This window comes from Prunus avium, chromosome 4 (assembly GCF_965620075.1).
Source record: "Prunus avium chromosome 4, drPruAviu1.hap1.1, whole genome shotgun sequence".
In the NCBI taxonomy this organism is placed as follows: Eukaryota; Viridiplantae; Streptophyta; class Magnoliopsida; order Rosales; family Rosaceae; genus Prunus; species Prunus avium.
Window position 1 is genome coordinate 17,625,877 of NC_142287.1, and position 19,599 is coordinate 17,645,475.

General features: G+C 36.2%; 2 protein-coding genes and 1 long non-coding RNA gene across 4 annotated transcripts; all 3 read left to right on the forward strand.

The window, feature by feature from the left end:
* The first annotated feature begins 1,186 nt into the window (after window positions 1-1,186).
* Window positions 1,187-7,459, forward strand: LOC110753928 (NAD(P)-binding Rossmann-fold superfamily protein). Its single transcript, XM_021954921.2, has 6 exons — window positions 1,187-1,430; window positions 3,470-3,639; window positions 4,502-4,693; window positions 5,709-5,871; window positions 6,103-6,289; window positions 7,077-7,459. The coding sequence occupies exons 1-6, from the start codon at window positions 1,310-1,312 to the stop codon at window positions 7,219-7,221; spliced, it is 978 nt and encodes a 325-aa protein (XP_021810613.1). The 5' UTR covers window positions 1,187-1,309; the 3' UTR covers window positions 7,222-7,459.
* A 1,883-nt stretch (window positions 7,460-9,342) lies between these two features.
* Window positions 9,343-11,084, forward strand: LOC110753964 (NAC domain-containing protein JA2-like). Its single transcript, XM_088252312.1, has 3 exons — window positions 9,343-9,745; window positions 10,216-10,499; window positions 10,602-11,084. Exons 1-3 carry the CDS (start codon window positions 9,361-9,363, stop codon window positions 11,082-11,084), a joined length of 1,152 nt encoding a protein of 383 aa, XP_088108438.1. The 5' UTR covers window positions 9,343-9,360.
* A 965-nt stretch (window positions 11,085-12,049) lies between these two features.
* Window positions 12,050-12,841, forward strand: LOC110753941 (uncharacterized). Of its 2 annotated transcripts, XR_002526219.2 has the most exons (3): window positions 12,050-12,155; window positions 12,293-12,473; window positions 12,555-12,841. It is a non-coding gene; the product is annotated as an uncharacterized LOC110753941 (long non-coding RNA). The 2 variants fall into 2 exon arrangements; XR_015835515.1 differs by having other exon boundaries at window positions 12,293-12,841.
* Window positions 12,842-19,599: the final 6,758 nt, after the last annotated feature.

The window sequence follows — 19,599 nt, forward strand, 5'->3', positions numbered from 1 at the left end:
AATTTTTTTATGATGTAATTTGTTTTACGTGTTAATTTTTGTTGTTATTAACTTAGTTTGTTTTATTGTATGTTTATGTTATGCTAGGTTTTTTTTAATGAACATTTCTACAAAAAAAATCAAAAAATAAAAAAATCAAAATTTGGAGTAGTAATTCTAAAGATAAATTATAATTTAAAAAATAAAAAATCAACATTTCTACCCCATTTGTAATTAACAAAAATTAAAAGAAACATAGAAAAATTGAAGTAGTAATTCTAAAGGTAAATTATAACAATTGAAAGCAAAAAGAAATTAAAAAAAAAAAAAGAGAGAAGGAAATGTCGAACCAAAAGAAGAAAAAAAAAGAAGAAGAAGAAGAAAATAGAAAACAAAAAACAAAAGGGGTAGACAAAGCCCTTTATTTGGTTGTTGTTAGAAAAAAGACATTAAACAAAGCATGATGTATGCTGCATCTTTTCAAAATGTGGGACCCGCTTGGGCTCTAGGGGCTCTATTAGAGTCCACAGATTTAGAGATAGCTCCGGTGGGGCTTTATGAAGATTTAGAGATAGCTCCGGTGGGGCTTTATGATATAGGGCTCCAAATTTCTTCGATTGGGGATACCTCTTTGCACATAGGCTCTATATTATAGAGCTTCAAGAAGATTGAGCCCCATTTAAGGCCCTCATTGGGGATGGCCTCAAAAATTGAAAGGAACTTCCAATTCCAATTCCAATTCCAATTTCCATAGTCCAAAGTAGGCAGAGACTATAGAAAGCTTGTGGGAAGAAAACTTTATGTTTCACAAAATGGACTAGATTCAATCATTAATAGTTTTTTTATATTAAAAAATCTAAATTATTTAGTATTTCATAGGCAAATGATCATTTAACATATCTTAGGTTCTCAATAAGCCTCTTCATTAGTACAGTCACTTGAGCCTAATACTTGAATAACTCATATTTATGTAACGTAAGAGCGCAACACGTGTAAAGGAGAAAAATATGTATATAAAAAAAAAACCCAGTAATTTGGTAATCTCCTTCCTTTTTTTCTTTTTGCAATAATAATTTTTGCATTGGGTAATTTTGGTATCCTAGAATGAGTGAATCACGCCATAATCATCATCAGCTACGAATGCAATGACGCAACCATTCAGCTACAAAACAAAAGCCATCACGCATCCATTCAGCTACAAAAGCCATCACCCATCCATTCAGAAACGGTCAAAGATTGATTTATAAAAGGAGCTTCCAATTTCCAAACTCTGAAACGTAAACCGAGCCCAATCTTCAGAGTCCAGAGTAGGAGGCACAGACTACAGAAAATGAGCAGCGGGGCTGGCAAGGTCATCTGCGTCACCGGTGCGTCCGGTTACATTGCTTCATGGCTCGTGAAGCTTCTTCTTCAAGGCGGTTACACTGTCAAGGCCTCTGTTCGCGACCCAAGTCAGTACATTTTCCCCTCTTTTTGGTCTTCATAAGTTTTGGTTTTTCTTGTTCGTTATGGTTTCTGATCTTTTGATGCTTGTGATTTAGATTAATGAATGCAATGTTGGGGCATACCCATATTTCAGATTATTGTTATAATTGATTATTCTTCATCTTGATTGAAAATTTGATGGTTATGTACGCTTTTGAGAACCTGGTTGTGGGTATTGGTTTGATGGGTCAGATTCTCTATCTCTTGAGGTGTGGAAGTAATGCAATCGCATCTTAGAGATGTGCTTTAAGCTTTTATGGGTTTTATTTTCGTATATTGATTAAGGCTTTAGTTATTAGCTACGTCAGGAATGAATGGGGAAGTCGAGTCATGGAAATGGGGCCGAATGGCTATCTGGTTGTTCTCTTTCATATACATTTGCCCTTGTTTGTGCATGATATTCAACCTTCAATGAAGGATTTGCTTCTTTTTTTTTTTTTTTTTTTTCTCGTTTGCCTTCATGGTTATACATGTTAATTTCAGTTTGATACTAAAGGACCCCTTAATACTTTATTGTTGAAACAGATGAAGTACTCTAATTTTGGAAGCTCGATAAAACGTTGGTTTAAATGTTTTTAGGACGAGCTGAAAAGTTTTTCGAAAAGAAGAATTTGCTAGCTCTGTTGTAGTTGTCTAGTATGTTTCTGGGGTTTCCATCCTTTCTATTCCTGTTCTGTGGACATGTAGTAATGTCCTGTTTCTTGGTCTGTTGGCCTTGTATCCATTGTTCTTGCTTTTTGCAGGTTCTACCGCAGGATTTAACTGTTTTGCAGGTTTTTATTTTTTGTTGAAGTTAAAATCTTTAAATAAAAAATAAAATAAAAAACTAGAAGAGTTGATTATTTTGTTATGTCCTAAATGTCCCACATATGAGCTCTTGGGCACTGTTTCTTTTGTAAGCTAGATTTGCAAGGCTAAGTTCTACCCATGGGGCAGGATATTTGGCATAGGATTTCACAGGGATATTTGGTATGGCATTTCACCACCACGGGGTAGGTGTGATCTGTAGGTTGGGTTAAAATCCACTTTGGTATTATTTATGAACATAATATCAATTCACTGTATACTGGTAGGTAGATGGTAGGTGCATGAACCCCACTTGGAAATGGCTACAATCGAGCTATCAGGGGAGTAGGTGAGTGAAAGCCACCTCAATGGAAGTAACTTGGCCAGTGTATGTAGAGTGGGCTGATGAGGAGGTAGGGCGCGGAAGAGTGTTAGGTTGACATGTGCCAGATGTCATACGTTTTATAGATAAAATATCTTTGTAGTAGCTCTTGGGCATCCTACCCTTGCAAGCTGGTGTAGCAATGGCAAGTTCTACCCATGGGTCGTGACATATTTCTGTTTCTGTGGTAGAATTGGTTTCAAAGGACAGGTACACGTCACTAATAAAAACTTATTTGGGTGCTTAACCAATAAAATGTTGGTTGAGTTCAGGTAGGATCACGTTAAATGCATGTTTCATATAAAATGACAGGCATAACTTAATTCTGACATCAAATTGTGGGTGGTATTGATCCTTCTAATTTACACGTATTTCTTCAGGCAACGCTTATTCTCCTTTTCTGGGATGTTTTCTGCCCTGTCATATGAATGATTTAATGTTTTATTACTCCTATCTGTGCCATTATCATTTAATTTTGACAGAAAAATAATGCATGTATAAGTACGTAGATACATGATGTCCATTAATGCGAATACAGATGTGTCTCTAAGCTTTGACATTTGTTTATAAATTCGGATCCTATTTTACATTATCCTAACACTGAATGCAATCTTATTCCTGTATATACATAGAAGTAGCATTATACATTTTGTTTCCCTTTTTCTTTTATCTCCCAGGACAACTTGTATGCTCTAGATTGACGAGTCTTGCGTTTTCATTGTTTCTGTCAATGAGTTCTCAGAATAGTTTTAATTTTTGGATCAACTCTGTAATTTAATAGATGCGGCAAGTATTGAGAGAATGATTTACTGAGTTCATTTTTCATTTTTCACATAGATGATCCAACTAAGACAGAGCACTTGCTTGGGCTTGATGGAGCTCAAGAGAGACTTCAACTTTTCAAAGCAAATCTATTGGAGGAAGGTTCTTTTGACTCTGCTGTTGAGGGTTGTGAAGGGGTTTTCCATACTGCTTCTCCCTTTTATCATGATGTCACAGATCCAAAGGTTCATCAACTTGTACCCTTCCTTTATGAATATTAGATAGTTTTTGCATGTGCTTCCGATTTCTGTTTTGTTAATAAAGGTACTAAGGATCCTTTTTTAGGTTATATAATTTGTGGCATAAAAATTTTAAATTACCAATGAGCCATGTAATTTTCAATATCTCCTTCAGAAATCAAGGGATTAGAGCATTGGCTGTTGGGAAAAAGTGGATACATATATTTAGTTCCAACTCATCATGTTAATGCAATCAAATATGTTTGCTTGATAAATCCATTACTGTTGCAATAACATATGCTTTTTTTTTTTTCCCTTCAATGTACATGATCGAGTTATGATTCTGAAGTTTTATTTCATGATATTCATGGCCAAAAGAACCCTCTTGGCATGTTTAAGTCTATGTTGGTGGACAAGAAAACTAGTAGATGTAGTCTGTGTTTGTGTCACCCATTTTTTCTCTAAGATTAAGATTAATCTCTTCCACTCTATAAAAGTCACTACTAAAGCACACATTAAGTACATAAGTATAAGTTCATCATCATGTATCTACTTGTTGGAAACATAGAATGATGCACTAGAAATGTTAGGAACAATCGTGACTGTCCAATTTTTGCTGCCTGTACATGCAACGCACGAGTTTCTCGTTTTCTCGACAAAGCACAATGCACAAGTTAAGTTGTCAAGATTAGGATTACAGCACTTGTCTTTCGCATTCCTTAGTTGATTTCTGATAGCTTTTTGAATTCAACCTTAAAATGCAGGACCCCTTTTTCATATAATAATAACACTAGATTGTTCTTTTCTTGCTACTAATAGGGGTGGTTGTATGGCTTCTAACTGTTAAATATTTGTTGCCCCATTTCAGGCAGAACTACTTGACCCTGCAGTAAAGGGAACCCTTAATGTTCTTAATTCGTGTGCGAAATCCCAGTCTATCAGACGGGTGGTCTTGACATCTTCGATTGCCGCAGTTGCATATAACGGAAAACCTCGAACTCCTGATGTAGTTGTTGATGAGACTTGGTTTACTGATGCAGATGTTTGTAAGGAATCAAAGGTATGCATGTGCCATCATCATTATTCATACTCTTTTGAAAATAAAATATGGTGATGCACTTTGAGTCGTTACAATGTAATGGTACAGAGGTAAATGAGTATATCAGCTAAATTTGGTTTTGATTTCCTGAGAGTTGACCAAACCAAAATAATATGATTGCAAGTCTGCTTGTTAATGAATGAACAATGGATTTGTTAACGGATGATGAAAGTTTAGCAATGAAGAAGAAGATAGGGAATTTTTTAAGTGACAAGAGAAGCCGGTTCCTTTTTCCCATGCACATTTTCTAAAACCAAGCTGTAGTTTAAGTATATTTTCTAAAATATTTAACCTTGTGAATTATTTATAGGTTAGTACATATGTATTCATATGTGTGTATGTGAAATTACTAACAAGATGGTTTGCAGGGGCCTAATTAATTGTGCCTGGGAAGAGAACATAATCTTCTCTTCCTTCTTACCCAATAGGATTTTAGTATCATAGAACGCTTTTTGGGAGAAATTTCCAGTTTCCTTATTGTAAGTTCAGAAAGCATGTATGGTGAACATGAAAGTTGTTTGTATGTGGCAATATCTTCTTAATCTCTCAATCTGTGATGTTAACTTTTTATGTGCTTTTATCATAAACTCTGAAAACTTAAAAGTTGCTTTAACTTGGGCTTTAGAAATGAAATTTCTTCAGTGCTTAATGGTTACTTAAGATTTCATGTTATTTTATTAAGTTGCTAAAACCAGTTTTTGTTTTTTTGTTTTTTGTGATTGAGGGGTTCCCATGCCCATAATTATAATGTAGTCACCAAACATGAAGGTAGTTTGTTGTGTCCTTAAAGCCATTTTCATTTGCTTCATGTTTAATGATGTTGTTCACCAGACAATATCATGTCAAACCTTAAAGGCTTAAATGCTTTGTCAAAGATTAATTTTTTTGGCTTGTGCATTCAATAAAATATGGTATCTTTACTATTGTAACAAAAACATATTTTCATTTCTTTTTATGTTCCCTTAATTTTCTCCAGCTATGGTATGTGCTTTCAAAGACTTTGGCTGAGGACGCTGCCTGGAAATTTGTAAAGGAGAAGGGTATTGACATGGTTACAATTAACCCTGCAATGGTGATTGGTCCTCTGTTACAGCCAACACTTAATACAAGTGCTGCAGCAGTTTTGAATGTTATTAAGGGTAACATTTCTTCATTGTTGTATCTGGTATTTCTTGATTTCAACAAGTAAAATGTTTCCTGCTCAACATGATTGGAAAAATGTCTGCATCAACATTAGATAATTATTTTAAATAAGGATATTTCTTCATAGTCAAGATGCTGCTCTATGGTTCCTTTTATTTGTCTAACACTCAGGGCTTTCTTTCTCCATGAAGAACCTGATTGTTTTCTTACTTCTTTGTTTGATGCAGGAGCTCGAACATTTCCCAATGCAAGTTTTGGATGGATTAATGTTAAAGATGTTGCCAATGCACATATTCAAGCATTTGAGATTCCTTCAGCTAGTGGCAGATATTGTTTGGTTGAGAGAGTTGCACACTTCTCAGAAGTTGTGAGAATTTTACAGGAGCTTTACCCTGGTTTGCAACTTCCAGAGAAGTAAGTCTTTGTTTCCCACACAATTTAAATTTTGGTATAACTTTGTGATTGGCCATAGATACTTAATTTCCACATTTAACACTGTCCCATGATTCTGATAGTAATTAATTATTTGTTTTCTTTTAAATTTGAATCGCATTTATAACTAAACTCAGCATTGCCGTTTTTCACACTTTTCTGGTGTATTTTGGTTTTAGTGGTTATTTTGTATTCAAAATGAGAATATATAGTGGTTCAGAACTACAATATCTGATCCTCATTTTGCATCCTTCTAACCTTTCAGTCACGCTAAAATACAACTAGACTGCCTAGGAAACAAATGTCGTAACTGGGCTAGCTATCATCATCTGTCCTCTTAGTTCAATTTCATGTGAAGTTGAAGTTGCTGCACTTTGTCAGCCTATAGATGCTCTTCAATTAGTATTGCAAAGATTATGTCAACTAAGTGCTCATGATTGTAGTACACGGAACTGTTGCTAAAAAAATTCACCATATAAGGGGCTTAAGCCAATAGAAATTACAGATAATGTAGAAGACTCTTTGTTGGCAGACTTGTTTGTGCTCCCTCATTTCTTGCAATCTGCAGGTTCACAACTTCCTCTATTTTTTATTTATTAAAAAAGCAAAGAACATACCGAGCATGACCTGTTATTGTGCTTGATAGTGCATGTCGATGCCAAACTCTCTCTCTCTCTCTCTCTCTCTCTCTCTCAGTTTCCTGTTGTTTTCCTATGCTAGTTTCATGGAAATTAACTTTGTAATTTTACCTTTCAAATGGTATTTCCAGGTGTGCGGATGATAAGCCTTTTGTGCCAACATATCAGGTGTCCAAGGAGAAGGCAAAGAAGTTGGGTGTTGAATTCATTCCATTAGAGGTTAGCCTCAAGGAAACAGTTGAAAGCCTGAAGGAAAAGAATTTTGTCAATTTCTGAGTCTTCTTGTTTCAGTACAGTGAAGGTCTTTGCAATAAATTCAGTCTGTGTTATGTTTCGGTTGGTGTTTTTGGTTTAGTGACTTAGTCTACTCAGTCTGTGTTATCCACGTGTCTGCAGAATACAGAAGAAATTAACTATTGAATAAGATATTGGATATTGGATTACTGAGAGTCAAGTGTGTTCATGCAACTCTTTTTCTCTTTGATATTAAATAACAACATGAACATTATAGTGATCTCCCTGTATTTCTTGTACTGTAAGTTTCGATGTGTTCTTTATTTTCTGGCATTTTTTAAATACATAATTTTTGATTTTTGCGCATTATTCTTTTAAATTTTGAGCTCGAAATTGACCCTTTAAGCATAAAAAAACAATTGAGCTATTTTCCTTGCCACAAGAACTTTCATGAGAACAAATTTTCCTTGCAGAACGGGGTCATAGAATAGCCATGTGTTTCGAACAAAAAAAAAAAGAAAAAAAAGAATAGCCATGTATTGTGTTAAAACTGGGCTTGATTTTCGGACTCATCGAATTCTAATTAAGAAAAATTAGGTATTAGATATAACAATCCTTGGATTTGAGAATGCTTATATAAAGCCAACAGGTCATGGAAGAACTTTATAATACAAGGATTTGATGGAGTTCACCTTTCGAGTGATATGGGACTAGTGCTCACATGCAATGAAATGTTGTTATACTCCACAGGAGAACTCCATCTTTGTCTACTTGGTGATTGAATCCTATTTTTATTTCAACATAATGCCAAACATTGTAGGTAGTTCAAACTTAATCTAATGTTCTTCAATATTCTGAATTTTTAGAATTTTAAGATATGGTCCAATTCTGATTCAATTTTTTAAAGGAATTTTTGCATTTCAGAATCAATCGGCACTAAAATTTCTAATCCAACTTGAACCCATTAAAACTATAAGAAAATTTCACAATTTTGGCATATAGTAATTAAAAAACCGAACTTTAATCTAATTTTTTAAAGTTATTAATACGAACAAATGATTTTATTTTGAATGGTTAGACTATCATGTCATGAGATGATTTTATTTTGACTTGGTAGACTGTCATGTTATCACGATGAGAGTTTTGCACAAGTTTTATTCCATCTCCCAAAGCATACAAAATGTCACATTGTATCAACAAAGGAAGCTCTCCCATACAATACTCAAAAGAGCAAAAAAGCTCTAAGGTAGACAATATTATGTACTACCTTAGAGAGGAGTCTAGGTGGCACATAATATTTGCACTAAATATTAAGATGATGAGAAGTACTTGTGTAACGCAATATTGTAGGTAGTGAAGTACAATATTTGTGTACCATGTACTACCTATAATATTGTACAATATTTTAGGTATAATATTTGTAGACATGAGCGGCACATTCACTAAAAGAGGACTCTCGGTGGTAAATTGTCAAAAATTTAATTTAGGCGGTGGTGACGCACATCCTTAATAGTTCATATCCTGTTTAGTTTTTCTTTTTGTGTTTCGTTTAAAGACTTAATTTTACTTCCAAATAAATGTTCAATTTTTGTGTTATCTAGAAATTCTCATAATCAGCATGCATGTTTTCAATTCTGTGACCAAGGTTAGTTTGAAGTCTCATCCGGTATTAATTAATTAATACTTTTTAATTCATAACACAATATCATCTTCCATGTTAATCTAACAACTTTTTATGTATTAATTTAAAAATTCATTTTACTCCCACTTTTCTTTTAACATTTATATTATAGATTATTATATTAAGGTTTCATGTGCTAAGATAACCACTGGGTTCGGTAAGTTATCTTCATGAAACAAAGATAATTTAATTAATTATTAATGGCCTATCATGCAGCTAGGTCGACCAATTAAAATACATGGTTTCAAATAATAAGATAAACAGCAATTAAAACAACTGATAATTATCATTAATTTTGAATATCATAAATTCAATTTCGGAAGCATATTCCAGCGGCCAATCCCACCCGAAACCCCGATTTATCTCAAATACTTTCGGAGTCTGTTTTTTTAAATTTGTTTTCAACTACAACTCTTCCACGCATTTTTTCAACAACATAGAAAAGAGGAAGACTAAAGCTTGCGTCTCTGCCAGTGTCTTCTCCCTCAGAGAGTCCAACAATGGAGCCTGTTGAACAAAGTCATCCGCATCACAAGGCTTCTGTTACTTCCCAAGTGGCTTCTTATAGACTCATCAACAAGCAATCTCATGCTCAAGCTCATCTCACTCATGAACTCACTCAACCAAACGAGCCTGGAAATTCTTTCATAACCAATGTGTCTGCGGGCACAGAGCTTTCGGATGATGAGTCAAACAGTTTCAATAACAATCTGAAAAATGAGGAAGATGAGTTTTTCGATTCGTTCCCGCCCGGTTATCGTTTCAACCCTCTCGATGAGGAACTTGTTGTGCATTATCTGAAGAAGAAGGTCTTGGATCTGCCCTTGCCTCCCAACCGGATCATTGAAGTTAACCTATACCGCCACAATCCGGAATTTCTTGCTGGTACATGTCAATAAAGGAAAATTGTGCATTACTAATTTTTGTATCAATATCCCTAGGGTTATGTACTGATTCTTCATTAGATTTTCATAATGATCTAACGTTGTGTGGATGTTTTTCTCATGTAGGATTGTTGTGTTTAGGGTTTAGTATATTTTTGTTATTAACTGAGTTTCATAAGTGCATCTCACAGAAATTTATATATATAGTGAAATAGTGCCATGCAGCAGAATACATTTGTAAAATGTATGCATTATCATCACTAAGATTAAAGCTGCGTTTTAACATGTTCTTTTGCTATGTGTTTAGATAATTTTTCACAGGATGCATGTGTGGTTCTGAGATCAACTGGGTGCACTGATAGCCGTGTTACCTAAAATCTCTTAATACACTCTCGTTTCTTTTACTTAATTTAGATGATGAGAAGTACCTATAATATTGTAACGCTCTCTCTTTTTTATGTTAATTAACAGATAAATATAGGAAATATGGAGAAGCTGAATGGTACTTTTTCACTCCGAGGGACCGGAAGTATAAAAATGGTAGTCGGCCAAAGAGAGCAGCTGGTGATGGATACTGGAAGGCCACTGGAGCTGACAAAGCAGTTAGGTCTAATGGTGCTCTTGTTGGATTCAGAAAGGCTCTTGTGTTTTACAGAGGGAAACCTCCAAAGGGTGACAAGACCAACTGGATCATGCATGAGTTTCGAGTCAAGGATTCTCCCGTTCGAAGAAAACGGGGAGAGAATGACATGAGGGTATGCATATTCTCCTTCTATATAATTGAGAATGAAAATCTAACTATATATCCCAGAGTTGAAATTTGTGATGCTTACGAAAATAAGTTTTGTTGTTTGCAGTTGGATAATTGGGTACTCTGTAGAATTTATAAGAAAGTTGATAAGAACAGCAAAAGATGTGAAACTCGAAATCATGTCGAGGATTCTCTATCCCCGCAGCCCCAGATTATAAATGGGGAAGGCATGGAGATGGAGATGGAGATGAGAACCCTTTTTGATCCTATGGTGGAGTATGACAACAAATACTCAATCATGCAAAATGTTTATGGTGTATCACATAATGGCATGGTTCATAGCCAACTGCAAGCAGTCCCCATGAATGAAGTTCCCAGTTATCCAAATATTGGGCACCCACAAGCAATTGGTGCTAGAGCTTCATCCATGCCATTGTTGCCTGACAGTCTGCTCGAGTCTAGATACATTGATGAATCAACTATCCATCCAGACGACTTGTACAACTTGAAGGCATTTGAAAGAAGTCTCTACGATACTTACCAAAGGCAATTCCCACCTGTAGAGAATTTTTATCCCTATTTGGAGTAGCTTCCGTGGTTGATCGATGGCATTGACTAACTTTCGTTGATGCTAGGGTTTAGGATTTAACTAGGTAGTAAATCTTTCTAATCTTTTTCTTAGTAGTTTTCTCAACTATCTAAACAAAGTTATATTATTTGAGAATTATAATTATGTGCCATATACTCACTATGGCAGTTGGATTTTCTTTTATAATGAGGCCTTTAATTGGTTGCTCTTTTATTATATGAAAATTTATGGAAGCCTATTGATGTAGGCTTTTTGTGATTAAATATATCATGCAATTAGTTTTTTTTATCCTTTTAAATTGTTGATGTGACTTGGAGCTCAGCGTTGTTTATTCTTTTTCTCTTTTCAGAATCATAGAAACAAACTAAATCTATGTTCTTCATTCGGCATTTTTTTTCCTCGAACTCCCACATATACAGAATTATCCAAGCATGGGTAGGCTGGATGAGAAAACCATATAAAAGTTGAAACCCACAAAAAATCCAAGGTTTACTCTCAAATGAGAAAAGAAAACCCATTTGATGAAGATTAACCACTTCACTTAATGATGTACCAACGCTTGTTGCATAAACCTCGTCAAGCACATTCAAACAAAGAAAAATAAAGCAAAGAATCTGAATCTCTAAGAGATATTGAGTTGTCAGGCAAAAGCTGAAAAGAAGAGATGTCATGCAGCTGCCGCTAGGAAACTAGGTGTGTAGAGATGCAGAGATGCCATGTGATTCCCTAATCACTATTTGAGTTTTGTAGTTTGAGAAAAAAATAAAAAAGTGAAAATAGTCTTGTCTCCCTTATGGTAGTTTGCAGAGATGCAGGTGCAGCATGTGATTCCCTAATCAGTATTGAGTTTGTAGGGTAGCTGAAGAATTAAATGAGGAAAAAAGTAATAAAATAAAATAAAGTCACACCCTCTCTCTATAAAACAGAAAGCCATATTCACAAGTTCACAACATCGATCAGTTTTCATCATCAACTTAGAACTCTCTAACTCTTTGGTGATTTTTTGGCCATAAAACTAGAAAAAAAATCGCACCTCAAGCGGCTAAACTCCAAACAAAACCCAAAAATCAGGTAACAAATTCATTCAAGTTAAATATTGCAATGCATGCGTTTTTCTTTAATTTTTACATACTTTAATCGCAACATTTATTACCAGAAAGAAGAGAAAAGAATTGATATCACATTTGTTTCCTGGGTATCAATTTCAGTGAGTTAGAAGAGATTCGAGAGAGAATCATCATATTTGGAGGAGTGATTATGTTAATTATTTATAAGGGATTTGCTCTTATGTTTGCAACCAAGAATCTCCAACTTCCGTTCATACAAGTATACTGTTACTTATGGCTACGGAGTCACAAGCATTTTGGAATGGGCGGTTTCGGAAAAGAGGTATTATGTTTGAAATTTTATAAGAATGTTGATTATTATTTTGTTTTATGGTTTTTTGGAATAATAAATGATTTTTTCTAGGGATCTTCAGTTCATCTCACCCGAGTACATGGATCTTTTGTTGCCTTCGTTTTCCCTTCACGGGATAGTATTGTTAAGGTTCGGTGGCGATTTGTTTTGCATGTGTAAAATGTAGTCTGTAATGGATGTGTGTGTATTGTATGTAGATTTACTTAATATTGCTGTTATATTGTATGTATATTGCTTAATATTGCCTTTGTATTGCATAGATAGTGTATGCATATTGCCACCCTATTGGATGTATATTGTAGTACTATTGCTATCGTATTATCCTTAAATTGCTCAAATATTGCCTCTATAGTGCAAGTATGTTGGCCTAATATTGCTATTATATCGTATGTCAATGGCATTTGGTCTAATAACAGTCTCCACTTCGTTCAAAGTAATCCTAAATTCAAATATCACGGACACGACAATTGTTATCCATCCTTATATTACCATGAATTGATGTTGACCTTTCAAATGATAGTTGGAGTTGCATATCGATTCATATTCAAAAGGAAAGTAATTCTCTCCCTCAATGAATTGTCGTTCAAAAGAAGGCAGCTATCAAATATTGGGTACAAAAATGCACTATCCACAGTAAATTAATTGGGCACAAACCACATATTACAAAACCAGGATGATTTTTGGCATGCTTGAAAATAGAAGGGCCAAATACAACAGAAAAGAAAATCCATTCAAGCTTGTACAATGGAACGCACAATAACCCTTTTATATGTCCTTCCAACACTAGTGTTTTGCCTGCTTTAGAGTCGCAGGAGGAGACCATATTGCCATTGTGCAATTCGAGGGGGCAGTCAATTTGGAATGGTGCCATAAACATGTTTTCTTCCCCTCACTTTAACTAAATTAACTTTAGTTTAATTACTTGTAAGCTCCAGCTAGGTCCTTCTGTTTTCACTTCTTCTTCTTCTTCTCATGACTCTTAAGAGGTAGTTTGATGTAAATAAATCCTAAGATTTCCATGTGATGCACAGGCAATTGGAATAAATAAAAAATAAAAAATAAAGGGATCAGTTCATTAGTGGTTACATTTAATCTTATGTATGACAAATGTAAGACCAGCCAGTTGGGTTGGGGTAAATATACGACTTCAAATCTCTTTTTCATTTTCCTTTTTCCTGGTGAGAATGGCAAAAGAGCTTGTGCCCTAGAAAACAAATATAATCGCATACCCTCTCATAAAGAGAGATATTTGATTCTACAGGTTCTAGTTTACTCCACGGATCACCTCTATGGGACAGAGCTTCCTTCTTCCCTTGTCGTCTGTAGGTTTCAACTTCACACGTTTTATATACATGTATGAGAACTTGTGGCTATTTATGGCCTTCTAACACTTGTTCTGCCATAACAAAGTGGGTTGGAGATTTTTTGAGTTGAATGACTGGAAAGACTTCAGATGACAGAAACTAGAGATTTTGAAGAAAAAGGGTTACCAAGAATATAAGTCATGTCCTAATTCTTTGAAGGAAAAGAAAGTAAATAATAGATTTTTATTCAAACAGAAACTTAAAAACTGATCTTTTGAACAAAGATTAAAAGTCGTATTTTTTGTGAAGTATCATCAGATGGTACCGTAGAACTCTAGCTCCATGCGGAATTTGAAAGAAGAAAACTTAATTCGGAATCTTTCATATTTGTAACCACTTTGCTTGTTCTCGGAGGAAGGAACAAAAATAATAATAATAATAAACGGTGTGATTTCAATTATTTCAAAAGATTGATGTCAATACTGTTTGTTTGACATTATAAGGGCATCTCTCACACAATTAAGCCCACAAAATAAACTAAACATTCTATAAGCTCCACAATAATATTTACTTCATCTCCATAATCAGAATATTGGGGGAAAAAAAACCACGTAGAAATACATGAAATGAAAAACAACTCGGCAGTGATTGTGAGATTGTGTACATAAAACTTGGAACAACCAAACCAATTAAAGCTAAGCCATCTCATACGTATGCCTACATAAAATAACAGTGTATGGTCATCTTCTTTAGAATATTGCAATCAACACTTGGTTGAGACCGACCTGCAAAAACAACTGGGTTAAGTACAGAGATAGAGTTTATGAATGGCAGTTCCAGAATTAAGACTTATGTTAATTTGTAACTGCCACCGAGTCAGTTCATAGTGCCAAATGCAGCTATCTGGCACACAGATATGACAAGCCAAAAGAAAAAAAGCAAAGTAAAAAAGAAAAAAGAGGCATGACATAAATGGGAACCTCAGCAGAAAGCATCAGATATGCATACAAGCAGATTGGCTCCATTACAATGTTCAAGAATGATGTAAATACTAGATAAAAGAGTTCTTATTCAAACCTCAGCAGGTTTCTCGGTTTCATTCCTGGACCTTCAATATCATCTTGCACAATAGCATCAGTTCACTTCGTCAAAGTTCCAGACAAAGACTCCGCAATTTCTTTTAGACCCTGCAAGAAACTGGCATGACTTAAATTTATTTTTTGGATACACGCGAGAGTCTAAACTACTCTAAATTTATCCAATCTACGGGGAGGGGGACTCAAACTTGGGTGCAAGGGGTGGGATACAAACGAGATTCTAAACTACTCTAAACTAATCTAATCTATGGGGAGGGGTAGTCAAACTTGGGTGCAAGGGGATGGGCTCCCTGCCCTGGCCAACTACCCTAACCCACGTTTGCAATTAAGTAGCAAATATTAAGGTTTGTCTGTCTTTAATAATGATTTCTCTCAGGGTGTAATTCCATTCGGAGCTATCTCATTTGCAATATGTGTTTTTTAATTTAGGGGTTTCAGATACTATTATTTCAGCAACTGGAATCTTGATAGTTAAATCCTTAATATTTGCTACTTAACACAATATAACCACAACAACTATACAATACAATTACAATATAACAGCAATATAACAGCAATATAATGGCAATATAACAGCAACATAACAGCAATACAACAGTAAAATAAGAGGAACACAACAACAGTACACCAGTAACACATTAGAATCACACTATACAGATCTACTACATCAAATGGAAAATCCCAAGTTTCAAGATTCACATATCCAGACCAATCTAGGTGCAATTGGTACAAACCCAGATGAATGAGCTTGAATATTCAACAAAACCTAACCCAAAACAATGAAAGCCAAAACGAATTTAACACAAACCCAAACAATCAAAATATAACCCATTTCACATAATCCCACTTATATTAAGAAAATAACCATCAACACTACCTTTTCGAGGTCGGCAATCCACTAGAGCTTCAAGGTTGCAAGCAGCTATTCAAAAGACATACCTAAAGGGAGGGGTTCGCGATTCCTAACAGAGAGCAAGAGACCGAATAGGGGGAGAAAGAGACATAACGAAGCTAGAGAGAGAAAGAGCTGCGCTATGAGAAAGAGAGCAAAGAGAGAGACAGAGAGTTGCGCTAGAGAGAGAGAGAGCCAAGAGAGACACAAAGAGCTACGATAGACAGATACCAAAGAGAAAGAGAGCTGTGAGAGAGAGAGAGAGAGAGAGAGAGAGAGAGAGAGAGCTGAGTGAGCTAAGAGAGAACAAAATTTCTGAACTTGTGAAAAATCAGCAATAAGTGGACAATAATTTTATATTTATAGGTGATAGTTGTAAAAAAATTGGGAAGGGGTGGTATTTTTAGTTAAAATTATGAAATGGGTGGCATTTTAAGCTATTTCCCTTCAATTTCAGCTAATTAGGATAAAGCCAAAATCCAAAATATAGTACCTACTTTTACCATAATATAATTAAAGAACCTTAAAATTACAACATATGCCATTTGTAGGGACCTTTTTCTTCTGGCAGCTACCAAGTGGGCTGGGCTGCCGTAAGGAGCAAACTGAAGAAAATATCCCCTGTATCTGAGTTCAAAGATCAGACCTCAAAATGTTTTGAAAGGATAGTAAAGCCTTAGGAAACACTTTGGTTACCTTCACCAACAAAAATAATGGCTGCTTACAGATAATTTCTTAGTGCTTACAGGTAGAATCTTAGTTTGGCATGAGAGGCTTGTGGCATGGGAGTAAAGGTGCCATGAGCTTAGCACCAAAGAGAAAATTAAGTGTTTTTGGGGAAATATGGGTATTAAGATAGGAGAGAAATGATTTTGAAAGTAGGAGAGGTTTGGTTGTGAATGAAGGAAAGGAAGAAAAGGGTAGCTTGAGTGCCTTTTCCAGCAGCTTGATAGTTGTTCTGTCAAGTGTTAGAACAGCATGGCAAGAAAGGAAACTGAGGAAGGAGAAGAACTAAGAATGAAAATTGTTGGTTTTGAAAGTAAGAGAGGAAGCTTGCTCTCTGGTTGTGGACGATTTTTGTTGGGTAGAAGAGGCCCTATTTATAGCCGCTAGAAGCTATCTTTTTCCAAGAAACCCTAATGGCTTCCATCCCATTTTGCCAAGTCTTTCCCTTCCTTTCTCTCCTCATCCTTTCAATCATCATATTTTGGTGAAATCTACTCTGCTCCTTTGCACAAAATCAGGGATTTTGGGAGCTCAAGGTCCCTTTCCCGCAACTGCCTCTGTGAAGAATTCCTATTTTCAGATATCCCTCTTCCTCTCTTCCCCTCCCTCTTTCATGGTCAGATCTGAAGAGGGAAAGAAATGGGCATACATGCTGGTTCAAAGGGTAACTCCTTGCGCGCCAATATCTTTTGGTCCCTTTGATGCTTTGCTTGAAAACTTGTTCCTTCCCTCCTAGCAGCCCTTCACGTGTGGATCCCTTGGCTTCTTCATCGCTCTCCTCTTCAGCCAAGTGTTGAGGGCCTTGGATCCCCTTTATTCAAATTGTATGGGCTTTTTAATATGGAAAGTCAAGTTATCCAATAAGTGGGCTAAGTTCACCAAACAATTGGGCTTTGTGGGCTATCTAAGGTAATGGGCTATTTTTACTAAGGTAATGGGCTATTTTGGTTAATTTTAGTGGGCCATTTTGGTTGGGATATTTTCTCTCTTGTGCTTACCCATGTTTTTGGGCCTAAGAAATGGGCTTGAGTTCCGAGGCTCCCAAGCGACCCGGAACCTCCATTTCTTGGTCCATCAATGGTAGACCTGGCAATATTGTACACGACCCGTTAACACGACACGAATTCGCACGAAAAATTCAGTATTCGTGTTTGAGTTATCGTGTCGTTTTGATATCGTGTTGACCCGTTAGCAACCCGTTAAGCTATCGTGTCGTGTCGTGTCAATTCGCGAATACCCGTTAGCAACCCGTTAAGCACAAAGGCATTTTTGTAAATCTATCTCTTTCTTTTAATGTTTTTTATTTTTATTTTTCTTCTTCTCTTTCTTTTCTTTTGTCTCTTCCTCCTTCATATTCTTCCCCTGATTCTCTCAGTACTCCATTTCTCTCTCTCTCTCTCTCTCTCTCTCTTCAGCATTTTTGTAAATCTATCCTCATTTTCTTCTACCGCCTCCTTCCCATCCCAGTTCACTCTCTTTCTTTCCTTTCTTTTTTTGGCCAAACCACTCTCTTTCTTTTTTTTCTTTGCCAAACCACTCTCTTTTCTTTTCTTTTTTTTCTTTCTTCCCAAACTACTCTCTTTCTTTCATTGCCAAGCTGTTTGCTTTGAACTCAAAGCTTGGAGCTTTTCTCCCATGGCTGCTTCCTTAGTCAGCAGCTTCCCCAGTTTTAACAATCCCCATATTTTTTTCGGATGTATAATGTATTGTTTGTAATTGATATTTTATTTTAAAATTTTAAAATATATTTAAAAACTGTTTATTTTTCTTATCGTGTGATTCGTGTCGTGTTGTGTAATTCGCGAATGGCAACGGGTCGTGTACGTGTTGAGCATTTTCAACCCGTTTTCTTATCGTGTCGTGTCGTGTCAACCCGTTAAAAAAAGCGGGTTGACACAAACACGACACGAACACTGATAACACGACACGAATGCCAGGTCTAATCAATGGGCCTCTTGACAACTTATTACCATCCATACCACAACCCACTCAAGCAAGCCCCGGACATTTGAGTGGCTTGGGCCCACTTAGGCTTGTAGCGTGGTTGGGTGTGCCGTAACAATTTTCCGTTTGGCATGGCATGTTGCTTGGCATGTTTTTTAATTATGATGCTTGAAGGGATAATTAGCATGGATTTATAGAACTAACGCATTTTATAATCTTAATCTCGATTCTTAGCATGACGGATTATTTATTTGGCATGGCGTGCGAAATGTGATTCGTGCGTGGCGGATCTTTGCGTGCTTCAAATTGGACCTTTTTTGAATAATGCGTCATTTTGGGCCCAACCACGGATTTTTTGGGCCTCAACATTAGCCCCCTTAATTATAAGGGCCATGGGCAGGTGCTGGAATGGGCCGAATAATTAAACCCAACCCAAAAAATCATATTTGTATTTTTAGGGGAACTCTTCTCTTTCTCGCGTGCAAAAATGACGGCGTGCCACGAAACCCAATAGTTGCTTGCAGTTTCCCAATGCCAACTGCTCTCTTCTCCCTTTTTATTATTATTTTATTTTATTTTTTATATTTCCTTTTCCCTTTGCTTCCTTGTTCCACGCACCAGACCAAAACCTCCTTCATTACTCTTTCCTTCGTTTTCCTTCGTTCTCCCACGAACTCAGACCAAGTGAGAGAGTGAAATCGGGCAGAGACCACTCGACTCCAGTCACTGGGAAAGAGCCCAGGTCAGACTCGACCCTGCCATTCCTTCCTCGTTCGAAGGAGCCCATTCGCCGCCGCTGGAAGGGGTTTCCTTGTGCAGATTTTCCCTAAAAAATCCCCCAATTTCTCTCCTTTTCCGGCCATATCTGAGGCTATCCTTTGGGAGATTAACAAGGTACGCTCCTTTTCTTGTTTTCTTCTTAGATTTATTAGTGGATTCTTTGGGCTCCTTACACCCATGGATGTCGTTCCTTATTTTGGTAGCCAAGCACCAGACCCTATTTTGACCTATTTTGCTATTGCCACAATGAGAGCCCTCACGCCGTGGGTGCTAGCAAGGGAGGTCTTGCATCAGTCTTCTGGGGTTCCCTTTTCTTTGGTTTGCTCGAGCAAACAGCAATCATTCTCCTCTTG

Bases quoted from the DNA above. Each gene is read 5' to 3' on its own strand.
- LOC110753964 (XM_088252312.1), top strand. From the start codon at position 9,361: ATGGAGCCTGTTGAACAAAGTCATCCGCATCACAAGGCTTCTGTTACT. The intron at 9,746-10,215 runs GTACATGTCAAT...GTTAATTAACAG, and splicing joins CAATCCGGAATTTCTTGCTG to ATAAATATAGGAAATATGGA. The intron at 10,500-10,601 runs GTATGCATATTC...TGTTGTTTGCAG, and splicing joins GGGGAGAGAATGACATGAGG to TTGGATAATTGGGTACTCTG.
- LOC110753928 (XM_021954921.2), top strand. From the start codon at position 1,310: ATGAGCAGCGGGGCTGGCAAGGTCATCTGCGTCACCGGTGCGTCCGGT. The intron at 4,694-5,708 runs GTATGCATGTGC...AATTTTCTCCAG, and splicing joins ATGTTTGTAAGGAATCAAAG to CTATGGTATGTGCTTTCAAA. The intron at 6,290-7,076 runs GTAAGTCTTTGT...TGGTATTTCCAG, and splicing joins GGTTTGCAACTTCCAGAGAA to GTGTGCGGATGATAAGCCTT.